At 35.6% G+C, this 13123-nt stretch overlaps 1 protein-coding gene and 1 long non-coding RNA gene across 6 annotated transcripts in view; one reads left to right on the top strand and one right to left on the bottom strand.

Annotated features, from left to right (window-relative positions):
• LOC309843112 overlaps positions 1-13123 on the top strand; it is a 1054942-nt gene that overhangs the window by 182167 nt on the left and 859652 nt on the right. The gene's annotated exons all lie outside the window — the stretch shown is intronic.
• Positions 1-13123, bottom strand: part of SPATA6 (spermatogenesis associated 6) — a 150539-nt gene that overhangs the window by 11486 nt on the left and 125930 nt on the right. For all 3 annotated transcript variants that reach the window (XM_082686348.1, XM_082686349.1, XM_082686350.1), the window contains one exon: positions 2929-3020. In XM_082686348.1, coding sequence (XP_082542474.1) covers positions 2929-3020 — 92 coding nt within the window. The remainder of the gene's footprint in view (positions 1-2928; positions 3021-13123) is intronic.

A 13123-nucleotide genomic window follows, 5' to 3' on the forward strand; every position in this document is an offset into this window, starting at 1 on the left:
AATTCATTCTTCAGTTGTATGGGTTAGATTTTCCTATTTCTTGTGTGTTTCACAATTTTTTATTGAAAACGATACTTTAGATAAAAACTGCAACAACTCTGGATTTTGACCTTACCAGGGTTTTTTGATTATTCGTTTAGTATCCTGCCTGGACTAATGCCTGAAGTCTGTTTCCCTTGCCCTGTATAGTTTCTGATGTCTCTTGTTCCTTTTCTTTTTTTAAAAAAATGATTGTTTCTACTTTGAAGCTTGTACTCTTAGGGGCTGCCCCTGCGTTAACATAGGTTGGTGACTAGCTAATTGGTCAGAAAGGCTTGTTCCATCTTTTGCCAATGGATCTATCTATGTGTGACTTGGAATATAGATTCAAAGTGTATCTGTTTTGCAAGCCTTCCCTGGATATTACTTTGTGCCTTCACAAGGCCTCACATTCAGCCATGGACTAGCAGCTCCCTAAGGGCCTCTCCAGTTTCTTCTGGACTTATTTACACCCTTAACACACCCACATAATGTTCCAGACTACTAGAGTAAGTACAACTTTATCAAAACCAACGCTGGCTACCTGGTCCTTGGATCTTTATCTGTACCAACAAGTAGTTAGATCTCAGCCTTCTCTTACAGCTTGCCAGTGGGGTCATTGTTGTTTCTATTAATCTCCATGCACACGGGATTTCCCATGCTCTGCTCCATATAGCCAGTCTCTTCTGGCAGCCATGCTGCAGCTCTCTCAGCAGGACTGCCCCAAGGAGCTGGGAACCAGGAGTTCTGGGCAAAGTGCCACAGATTCCTACTGCCCTTACTGAGGTTCAGTAGATTTTCTTGATAAGTGCTTCTCAATTTGTTACACGCTTTTCAATTTTTAGAGTCTTAAAATTATTGTTTCTGACACTTCTGTCTAGTTGTTGCTTTGGGGAAGAGGATTTGTTGAGCTCCTCACTCAGCCATTCCAGGGGTCCATGCAGACTTCCTCAGGACCTCTGTGTTAATTTGTGTCTGCAGAGGGGTGATATAAGCCAAGATCCCAAATCTCCTCTTGTTGTCTGCTGATGGAAGCTGTAAGGCAAGCCAGTGGGTGATGACTCCGAGTGCACGTTCTCTCATCTTTGAGATGGAAAGTAGAATGAGAGTCATTCCTTGGCAAAATATTTATTATGTCTTAGGGATAAAACTAAAATAATATCCTGATCATTTCAATAGCTTCTGGAGCTAATATAAAATATATTCTTATAAAAGAGGTCTTGAAGTTCTGACCACTTGGTTCAATCAGTCTAAATGTGTATATAAGGGGCGCCTGGGTGGCTCAGTGGGTTAAGCCTCTAACTTCGGCTCAGGTCATCATCCCAGGGTCCTGGGATCGAGTCCCACATTGGGCTCTTGGCTCAGTGGGGAGCCTTCTTCCCCTTCTCTCTCTCTGCCTGCCTCTCTGCCTACTTGTGATCTCTCTCTCTGTCAAATAAATAAGTAAAAAATCTTAAAAAAAATAAATGTGTATATAAGATAAGTGGCAAGGAATATAAAGAATCTCAAAAAAATGTGTAAGCAGACCTTTTCTGATACTCTGCTTAACTCTTACCTGAGGGGTACCAAAACAGTCTCAGGTAATCAAAAGCTTAGCCAGTAACACTGCTTGGTGAACTGGAAAAAGAACCAATACTCAGGTTTACAGCAAACTTTAAATACAGACCAGTGCTTTTCAAAATGTGGTCCTTACACTAGCTGCATTAGGAGCATCCATGATATTTCTTAAAATGCAGCTTCCTAGGTCTCACCCCTCTATGTAAAGATTTAGAATCTAAGGGAGTAGAAAGGAGAACTCTATATTTTGAAGATGCAGCCCAGGTAATTATTATTCATATGAAAAGTATGCAAATCAGACACTTTCCTTTACCAACCCTATCCATTCTTACCCAAATTAGAATCAATTATATAGTTTAAGAATTAAAATTGAGAGGCTAATCCATATAGTAGCAATCTGGAGACTAGAGCTTTAAGTAAATAATAATAATAAAAGGTAAAAAGTCTTCTTCCTTTAGGTGTGAACTTTCTTGGATCTCCTTTTTCCTGTTTGGATTGCTTCTTCAAACTCACCTGTAATATGCTACTCCCTTGATGGGAGGCCCAGGTTGCCTGTTGGTTGGGAAGCAGTAGCTTTGGGAAAGGAGTTCACATTTATACTCTGTGTAAGGGGCAAGAGAAGTACTTCCATGTTCACAGAATATCTAGCCTAACTTATCAGGGTAAAGATCAGAAACTTCAGTCCTAAACTCAAGTTAGCAATAAGACATATTCCATCATCTGGAGCTTTTTTTTTTTTTTTTTCTTATACTTGTTTTTCAGGAAACTCAGAAGGTGGAAGCCATGTGGTAATCAGTGGTGTAACACCAAAGATGCAGAGAACCTTCAGTTACTTAAACGCACAATTTACACTCAGCTTTTAATATCACATTCTGTGGCAACTGACACAGAGCTTTTAAAAATCTTCATGACATTTTCTAGCATAATCTTGCAAAAATTTTGTTATTACTAACATTCCTGAAATGTTAGGCTAGAAGAACAGTTTTTCTTGTGTTATTAAAAACAAGTTCACTCATGGTCCAAAATTATGGCAACTGTTGTTTGAATGAGAATAAATATACCTGAAAATAAACCCTGGATATGTGGGTTTGCAGGCCAGTCAAATACCCTAAAAATCTTAAGTAAAATGGACAGAATCACCCTTAATTGACTATATTTGTTTTCACTGAAAAGTTGCAGTAATGAAATCATTAAAGTATTTTAATAGGATTTTATATAGTTAAAAATAAAACTTACTAATAAATAATTATCAATTTGAGTCTAAATTTCCCACAAGTCCAGGCAGATTAAAAAGGTTATATTTATGCCAACTGTGAGAAAAATCTCAACACACTGCATTAATCCAGCTCATACCTATACTCTGGGTCACTGTCATAGGCAGAGTCTCTGTATAAAAGACCTCTTTTCAGTTCCAGTTCATCTTCTTTCTCTGGATCTCTCTCATCCTGAAAAGTTTAAAGATTTCCATTAATTCATTTTACAATTAAAATGATGCCTCTGTTTCTTTGGGAAATGCTCTCCCTCCCCCCATTATAAGAAATGAATTAAATGCTTGGATTTCTTAGGAAAGAGAAAAAGAGGAGGTGAGAATTCATGATTCATGATTCTGCTCAATAAAATATAGTTTTATTATATTTTGTTAATAAGGCTTATCAAAGACTAGATACCTGGTAGATGTTTTCCTGCATCAATAAATGAACAAGAATTGATACTGTGTCAAGATATGTAGTAAGATATATAGTAATATCTTACACATTGTTATGTGACTCCTGAAAGACTGTCCCTACACTCTGAAGAATAAGTACCTGGAAAACTTATGCAAATGTAAGCATTCAAACATGTACCTATTATTCATAAGCCAAAACACAACAATAAGCCACAAGAAGCAAAAATGAAGGGCAAGGTAGTTGGTATCAAAATCCATAGCTATAGAATTCTAAAGAAATAGATTGTAAACTATATCATCCACTGCAACTATGTTCTTATGTATGGTAATTTCATATAATTCAGTATCAAATATCTTTGACTACAATTAGCCAATATCCTTGTTATCCCTCAGTCAGATAGGAACAGACATAAAGGCAAATGGATAACAAAAGAAGCCAGTAAGCACAAATCAATTGCTATAAATATTAGTATTAATAAGGGAGTCATTTACTTTATGTGAGAAATCAGCTGAATAAAGATAATGAAGAAAAATGTTTCTAAAAAATTTGCTGATGGCATGAAATTGGGAAGAGAGCATTCAATTAAAAAAATGGAAGCAATGGAGTCAATTATCATATGGTTTAATTTACTTGTGGAGCATAAGAAATAACATGGAGGACATTAGGAGAAGGAGAGGAGAAGGGAGTTGGGGGAAATCGGAGAGGGAGGCAAAGCATGAGAGACTGTGGACTCTGAGAAACAAACTGAGGGTTTGGGAGGGGAGAGGGGTAGGGGGTTGCGTGAGCCTGGTGGTGGGTATTCAGGAGGGCAAGCATTGATTGCATGGAGCACTGGGTGTCGTGCATAAACAATGTATCTTGGAACACTGAAAAAATAAAATTTTAAAAAATGGAAGCAATAAAATATAGAGCAAATTTTTAAAAATCACAGAAAATGTGAGTATATATCTAGAATTGTTATAGCTTCTAGGTGAATGAACACTTTATCATTATGAAATAATTCCATTTATTTCTATTAATGCTTTTTTCCCCTTAACTTTTTTTGATTTACAGTTACTGTAACTAAATAGCTTTCTTAGTGTTTGGATGGCATAAATTTCCCTTTCTATTTTCCATTTTCCCTTATCATTAGGTTTTAGATCTTCTTCTTAAATACCATATAGCTGGATATTGGTTATTTTTGTACAGTCTGATGAATCAGTGAAGTAGAGAATTAATGTCTGTAATGAGTACAAAAGACACTACAAAATAAAGTGTAAGAAATTTTTAAAAATGTAATATGTTTTCAATCTTCAGAAACAGATTATGCTACAAGAAGGAATGAATGAAAGAGATGTAAATAATATTTAATTTTTAATTCTTTCCTTGGAAAAAGCCATTCATTTCTAAATTATATAAGTGGTATTATACATAAGCATAAATCAATATTCCTTGTTTAATTTTGTCAATACAGTTGAAAAAAATAATTTTTGAGCAAGAGAAATAAAAAATGTTGACTAAATTTTAAAGTTTATATATAAAAAAATATAGAAGTACTTAAAAAAAACTGAACTTTTAGTATTCATTAAATAAATCCCTATATTGAATTGGGTACTTACTATCCTATGAGATAAAAAAAAATGACCAAGATATGGTTCCTGTGGAACCATAGCTGTTTATTCTGTGAAGCTCTATGGGTAATAAGAAGCAAGGGCAGAATTATAAGGAGAGCAAAGGAAAAAATAGGGAAGAACATTCTAATTAATGGAGCATTCTAAAATCAGAATGATGTTCTTTAGAGGAAGTAAGATCATAATTACTGAAATTATTCTGGCAGAGTGTTGATACACATCTAGTTCAAGAAGTTCATGGAAGGGAATTCTGCCCCAGGAAACACAAAGAACCAGGTGATCTTCATGGTTATTCCCTTCAAATTTTAAGACTATATTCTGTGACATTTAATATATTTTCAGTACAAATACATATATCTTGTAAGAGTCCTGGTATAGTCTTTCTTTTAAAGGTCAAATTATATAAAAGTAAAGAGGTAAAAAAAAAATCATACTTTATTATAAGGTATTAACTATGAGTAGAGCAAGCATTTGAAGAGATATATCATTCTCATTAGTGCCAGGAAACACATCCCTAGGGCAAGGAGAAATGATTCCAGTCTTATTCCTTGTCAACATTCCCATTTGCCAACATACAAATACAGAAAAAACAGATGACACCAATATTTGCTGAGTTCCTGTAAGGTATCTAGGACTGTGTTAGGTTCTCTTTACTTGTGTATCATTTAAGCCTTTGATAACCTTATGAAAAAGGAGGTAGTGAAATCAAAAAATTAAATAACTTGGCCAAAGTCATACATTATTAAGTGGCAGAAGTGAAATTTAAACTTAGATATAACTTGATTTACATTATACTGCCTCTTAGAATGCAAATGAAATAAAATCTCCATCCCAAGCCATTAGATTACTCTCCTATATGAAAATTAGGCTCAAACTTTCAGCTGTATCTATTTTCAGCCAGTATCTACTTGTTTTTTTATGAGGGTGGTCCTAAATAATATAGCTCAGAAGAAACTTTCTCAGGATTTCCACGAAGAAACATTTTTCTTCCAGCAAAAGTCATTAATAAAGTAAACATTATTAAAAGAAGCTGTGGGCTTTCCTTCCCTAAAACTGGCACTAAATTAAATGTTCTTTTAAGATTCCTCTCAACAATGATCACTATGCCTTATACATGTGATTGACATCTTACTTAGACTACTCCTGTTTTCTGCTCATGCTTGCAAACTGAAAAATTTAGGGACGAAGGTGGTTAGTCTAAAACATAACCAGAACTAAAAGGCAGCAAGCAATCTCACTAATTATAGAGTGTTTAAATAAAATATACACCTGTCATTCTCAAAGAAATGAAGTTCTCATACATAGTTAAAACACCTATAAGGTATATTTTATTACTATCAAATTCAATACATGATTTATAGTGAATTGTGTACAAGGACAAGAATTCAAATAGTTCTAATATGCATTATTACCCTGGACATATCAGTTAGCCTTAATGGCTTTAATGTCCTAACTCATAACATAGAGAAAACTTAGGTAGAACTGCTTAAAGACAAAGGGATAAGAAGTAGAAGGGCTAACTTTGAATTGATTTGAACTGAATTTATTTATTTATTTGAGAGAGAGTGAGTGTGTGAGCAGGGAGGGAGAGGAGGAGAGAATCTGAAGCAGACTCCACGCTGAGTATGGAGCCTCTATGGGCTCTATCTCATGACAGTGAGATCATGACCTAAGCTGAAACCAAGAGTTTGACATGTAACCAACTGAGCCACCCAGGCACCCCAAGGTTTTTCTAATTCTATAACCTGGTTTATAATTGTAATAAAGAATAATAAAGTCTGAAGGGAAGACCAATTAAAGAATACTTAAATGGGAACTTTGACAAATTGCTAGAGGGAGGCTGTGAAAAGGTTAATGGTTAATTATGTATGGTTAATTATGTATGTCAACTTGGTTCAGCCATGCAGCCTAGATGTTGGTGGGACATTATTCTGGACATTTCCATGAGGTTTTTATGGATGAGATTAACATTTACATGAATGGACTTTGACTTTCATAATGTGGGCTGGCCTCATCCAGTCAGTTGAAGGCCTTAAGGGACCAAAGGCTAACCTCCCACAAGGAAGAAGGAATGCTGCCAGTAGACTGCTTTTGGATTTGAACTACAACTCTTCCCTGAGTATCCAGCCTACCTCACCAGATTTTGGTCTCACCAACCTTCCACAATTGCATGAGTCAACTCCTTAAAACTTCCCTCTCTCCATATATGTGTTTATGTATATAAACACACACATATGCACATACACATGTTCTTTTGTTTCTGTTTCCTTGGAGAATCCTGACACAATATGAAAATGAAAAACTCCTACAATATATTAAGTTAGAGACTTCAGTACTTTACTTCCAACAATGGATAGAACAATCAAGGCAGAAGATCAACAAGTAAATGGAAGACTTGAACTATACTATGAATCAACTAGATCTAAAATCTACAGAACACTCTAGACTAGCAGAATATACATTCTTCTCAAGTATATACAACAAATTCTTCAGCAGAGGGGCTCCTGGGTGGCTCAGTGGGTTAAAGCCTTTGCCTTCCGCTCAGGTCGTGATCCCAGGGCCCTGGGATCGAGCCCCGCCATCAGGCTCTCTGCTCAGCGGGGAGCCTGCATCTCCCTCTCCCGTGCCTGCCTCTCTGGCTACTTGTGATCTCTGTCTGTCAAATAAACAAATAAAATCTTAAAAAAAAAATTCTTCAGCAGAGACCATACACTAAACCATAAAATGAGTTTCAATAAATTTAAAAGGACTAAAATAATATGAAGTATGTTATCTGCTACAGTGAAACAAAATCAGCAAATTCTTTATTGAAAATTCTCCTACAAAGATGGGCTTATTTAAAACATTTAAGAAATAAATAATATTACACAAACTCTTCAGAGGACGATTGGGAGTATTTTCCAAATCACTTTTTATAATTTAAATTTAATTAACCAAAATATAGTACATCATTATTTTCAGATGTAGAGTTCAATAATTCATCAGTTGTGTATAATGCTCAGTGCTCAAATCATTTTTTAAAGACTTATTTATCTATTTGAGAGTGAGAGAGAGTACGAGCAAGCAAATGGCAGGAAGGGCAGCAGTCTTCAAGTAGGCTCCTTGCCAAGTGGGGAACTGGACGCCGGGCTTCACCACATGACCCAAGAGAGCATGACTTGAGCCAAAAGCAAGAGTGGGATGGTTAACTGAGCCATCCAGACCCCACTCCATAATCATTTTTATGAGGCCAGCAAAAACTTAAGGAAGACATTACAAGAAAGGAAACTTATAGACTCATCACTATCACTAACTAAGATGTAAAAATCCTAGGTAAAATATTACCAAATCAAAACCAGTAGTGTGTGTGTGCGTGTGTGTATGTGTGTGTATGAGTGTGTGTATAAATAAATTATGATCAGGAGTTTTTTTTCCAAGCATGCAGGCATGGGTTAAAATTTGAATAATCAAATAAGCAATTTACCACATTAAAACAAAGAGAAAAAGCATTTAATCATCCCAATGTCAAAAAATTCATATATTTATAATGAAAAATTTTTAAAAAATCAACGAAAAAAAAAAGAATAGAAGGAATGTCTGTAATCTGGCAAAGAACGCCTACAAAAAATGCATAGCACACATCATACTTAATGTTGAATTGTAAAAAGCTTTCCTCTTTGGATGGCAAACCAGAGAGGATACCCTCTTTCACAACATCTATTTGATATTGTTTTGGAAACCCTACACAGTGCAGTAAGGCAAGAAAAAGAAATAAAAGGCCTAAAGACTAAAGAGGGAGAAATAAATCTGTCATTCTTTACAGACTATATTATACATATAAACATGAAAGAAGCACCATATATTAACATTAATATGTGACTGTAAAGTCACTGGATACAAGGTCATTACACAAAAATCTATTACAGTCATTATATCAAAACCAAAAAGAAGATACAACTTCAAAATATACAACTGATAGTAGCATTAAAATATCCAACATCTAAGAATAAGTCTACTGAAAGAAATGCAACTATGATAATGACATAATTGGGAAAAATTAAATCTCTAAATTAATTTTAAAAGACATCATATTCATGGATTGGAAGACTCAATATTGGTAAGATGTCAGTTCTCCCCTAGTTAAAGCACAGATTCAATGTAAGCTCAGTCAAAATCACGTTTTTTAAAACAGACAAGCTGATTTTGGAATGCAGATGGAAATTCAAAGAACAAAGAATAGCCATATCACTTGTAAGCAAGAACAAACCTGAAGAACTGTAGCCATTGGATGTCAAGAGTTATTATAAACCTACAGCAAATGAAAAAGTATGATGTTACTACAAAATGCGAGAAGCCAATGAAACAGAAGTAAATCCAGAAAGATACTCATATATATACAGTCCCAATGGAACAGAAAAGAATCCAGGACTATTTCCACGTAAACAGAGAAAGGGAAAAAATGGCCACCTGAAAAAAGATGATGGATCATAAACATAGGGGAAAAATAAACCTTCATCCAAGTCTCACATTATACATACAAATCAAATCCACATACACTGTAGATCTAATGTGAAGGGCAACATGATAAAAGACTTTTTTAATGGGAGAATATCTTCAGAATCACGGTTAGCTGAAGTTGTCTTATATGCACATAAGAAAGGACTAACCAAAACACTAAACAAAAAGAGAGGAAAACTGGGCTACATTAAGAACTTTTATTCATAAATGGTGTCTTAAGAAAACAAACATGCATGCAACAGATTTGAATATATTCATAATATAAAACATATCCATCAGAAAATGTCCAGGAGTTAAATAAAAAGACCTTAAGAGGTATATATACGGTACACAAGGAACAAGTCTGACATTGCTTTTTGAGAAGAACTGCAAAGGCCAAAATATATAAAAACAAGAGAAAATCACAGCTAAGTGTACAAAATTAAGTGCTGAAAAGAAATAACGATGAAAAAAATTTTTAAACTGCCAGAGAAGGGAATTCTAGGAAGATGTTAGTGACAGTGTATGGTAGGCAGAATAAGGGTACCCAAAGATGTCCATACCTTAATTCTCAGAACCAATGAACATGTTACCTTATAGAGCAGTAGAGAATTTTGCAGATTTGACTAAGGCTAAGGATCTTGAAAAGGGAGGATTGCCTTGGATTATCTATCTAGGCCCAATTTAATCAAATGAGTTCTTAAAAGCAGAAATAGCCTTTCATGGCTATGGTCAGAAAGAGGGAGATGTGACTAAGAATTAGGGTCAAGGGGCACCTAGGTGGTTTAGATGGTTGAGTATCCAACTCTTGGTTTCAGCTCAGGTCATGATTTCATGGATCATGAAATCAAGCCCCATATAGGGCTCCTTGCTCAGTGAGGAGTCTGCTTAAAGGTTCTTTCCCTCTGTCCCCCACCAATATGTACGCACTCTCTCTCTCAAAAATAATCTTTTTTTTTTTTTTTGAAAAAGAATAAGGGTCAAGGAGATGCAGTGTTGCTGGCTTTGCAATTGGAGGAAAGTGGCTACATGCCAAGGAATGTGGGTGGTCACTAGGAGCTGGAAAAGGCAAAGGAATTGATCCTTCCCTGGAAACTCTACAAAGAAAACATCTCAAAAAAATCAGTGCTGACACACTGATTTTAGCCTAATGAGATCCATGCTAGGTGTACAGAAATTTAAGATAATCAATTTGATTTACTAAACTTGTGGTACTTTGTTGTGGTAGTAATAAAAAACAAATAGTATTTAGAGGCAAAAATCCCCTCATAAAAACATGCAGAAATTGTTTTGGGGTTACAAGGAATAATTCATGGCAGACCAATACCCCTATTGAAAACTAGAAAAGCCAGAAAAGAAATAAAAATTTATATATTTTAAGCTATTAGAAAGGTGCAAAAACCAAAACACTAGTGATACTAACATTTCAGAGGAGAGTAACTTTCAAAGGTGGACTGATGATCTGCACAGCCACTTTTCCTCAAAGTGTTTGCATATCGTGAGCATGGGCTAGATGCTAAGAACCAGAGCTTCTATTAGAACAAGAGTCATTGCTGTGACACAGAAAAACCAACAAAGTTTTTGATGGTTGTAAAAGAGTAGAGTAATGTAACTGGAGTATTATGAGGCCTTAGATGTACAACCAGTTTCTCAGTTATGACATTTATTGATTTATGAAGCTGTGTGGGACTAGAGGGTATAGAGCTAACCCAAAAGTCTCTGAATGTTCCTACAATTTCATGGTACTTACGAGATAAAGACCTATATAAGAGATAAAGATCTATAGTGAGAGGCCCTCAAAACACAAGAGGCAAAAACCCTGGAGATAGCAGTGACACTTAAGGACCTGTAGCTGTTTTTAAACTGGAAAGACTTGACAATTTGGGACAAGCTAGGCTAAAAAATCTGGTCTTGGCTCAGGCAAAGGCTATTTCTGGGGATGGAGTACCCAGCAGAATTTTTTTGTGAATCACACCACACTCGAAAAATAAAACTGAGAACTGGAAGAACCTCAAACACATAAAAGTGTCTTGTCACAATATTTGCCAAAATTTTGAATTATGCCAGTTTGGGGAAGGGGAAAACAAACTAATCCAAAAATGACTGAAAAGCAAAAGATCCATATAATTAGATGATAGTTAAAAGACAAACATCTGTCAGGAAAAAAGATGTTGGTAACAGAATAGGTCAAAGTTTAAAGCCTTGAAATGTAGTGAATTGACACTTGACTGGTTGAAATCACATTTATACTGGGAGCAGGGTATGATCACTTCTGGGAGCAGCTAGAACTAGTCATAGAAGTTGTACTGGAAGACAGAGAAACCAGCAGACATCTTGGTGATTATGCAGAGCTGATATCATAAAAACAGAGATGAGAAGGGACTCAAATATATGAATATTTTCTGAAGGTTCCTGGTATGGAAATATAAGGAACTAAACCTAAACTTTCTGAGAATTAGGAGAGAAACTGCCTCAGTTTCTTGGTACTGAGAAGACAAAGACCTGAAAAACTCTGACTTCAAAGCTCTAGAGGTTGATTACCAAAACATCAATATAGCCTCAAAGTAGTCTGGTCTCTTTTGAATCAAGGTTAGCCCCCTGATGCAACCTGCCTAATAGAGGAAAAAGAGAACCCTTTCATCATCTAGAAAGATCTAAAGTTCTTTTAGAAATAATGTCTAGAATTTATTATGAAATAAGTGCTATAGTCAGCACAGTATAGTCAGGACAGCATGTAAGAGTGAAAAAGACAAAAGAAGCAGATCACAAGTGTAATCCATGTATCAGAATTAGGAGATAAGCACTTTAACTATGATCAGTATCTTCAAGAAAACAGATGAAAAGTTGGACAAAATAAACAAAGGTTAAGGTTTTCCAGAAACACTGGTATTTATAAGAATTAATCAAAGAGACATTTTAAATCTAAATATTAAATAGAAGTAAAGAACTTTTTTTAAAAAAGATTTTATTTATTTATCTGACAGAGACAGGTAGGCAGAGAGGCAGGCAGAGAGAGAGGAAGGGAAGCAGGCTCCCTGCTGAGCAGAGAGCCTGATGTGGGGCTTGATCCCAGGACTCTGGATCACAACCCAAGCTGAAGGCAGAGGCTTTAATCCACTGAGCCACCCAGGTGCCCCAGAAGTAAAGAACTTAATAGATGTGTTTAACAGTGTATTGGAAACAGTAGAAGACCAGATCAGTGAAGTAGAATATAGGTTCATAGGAAATGCTAATAAAAGAGAAAATACAAAGATAAATACGGAAAGAAGTGCAAGAAACTATGGGAGATAATCAAAAGGTCTAATAGTTGAAATTGGACACCCAAGAAGGAAGGAATAAAGGTAGAGTCAATATAGCATATTTGAAGAAATAAAGGGCTGGAATTCCCTAAATTAATTTAAGTAATGAATTCACAGATTCAAGAAACTCTGGGCAGGGTTAATACATAAAACCAGGGGTGCGTGGGTGGCTCAGTGGGTTAAGCCTCTGCCTTCAGCTAGGTCATGATCTCAGGATCCCAGAATTGAGCCCTGCACTGGGCTCTCTGCTCGGCAGGGAGCCTGTCCCCCCACCTCCACCTGCCTCTCTGCCTACTTGTGATCTCTGTCTGTCAAATAAATAAATAAAATGTTTTAAAAAAATATATACAATCAAATCTTTTAAAACTAATGACAAGAGAAAATACTAAAAGAAGCCAGAGATAAAAGACATTATAAGCAGAAAGGGTTAAGACTGACAATAGGCTTATCAAGAAAATAATGGAAGTTATAAGATAACAAAATGATATTCTTAAAG

Source organism: Mustela nivalis (assembly GCF_964662115.1).
Source record: "Mustela nivalis genome assembly, chromosome: 10".
NCBI lineage: Eukaryota > Metazoa > Chordata > Mammalia > Carnivora > Mustelidae > Mustela > Mustela nivalis.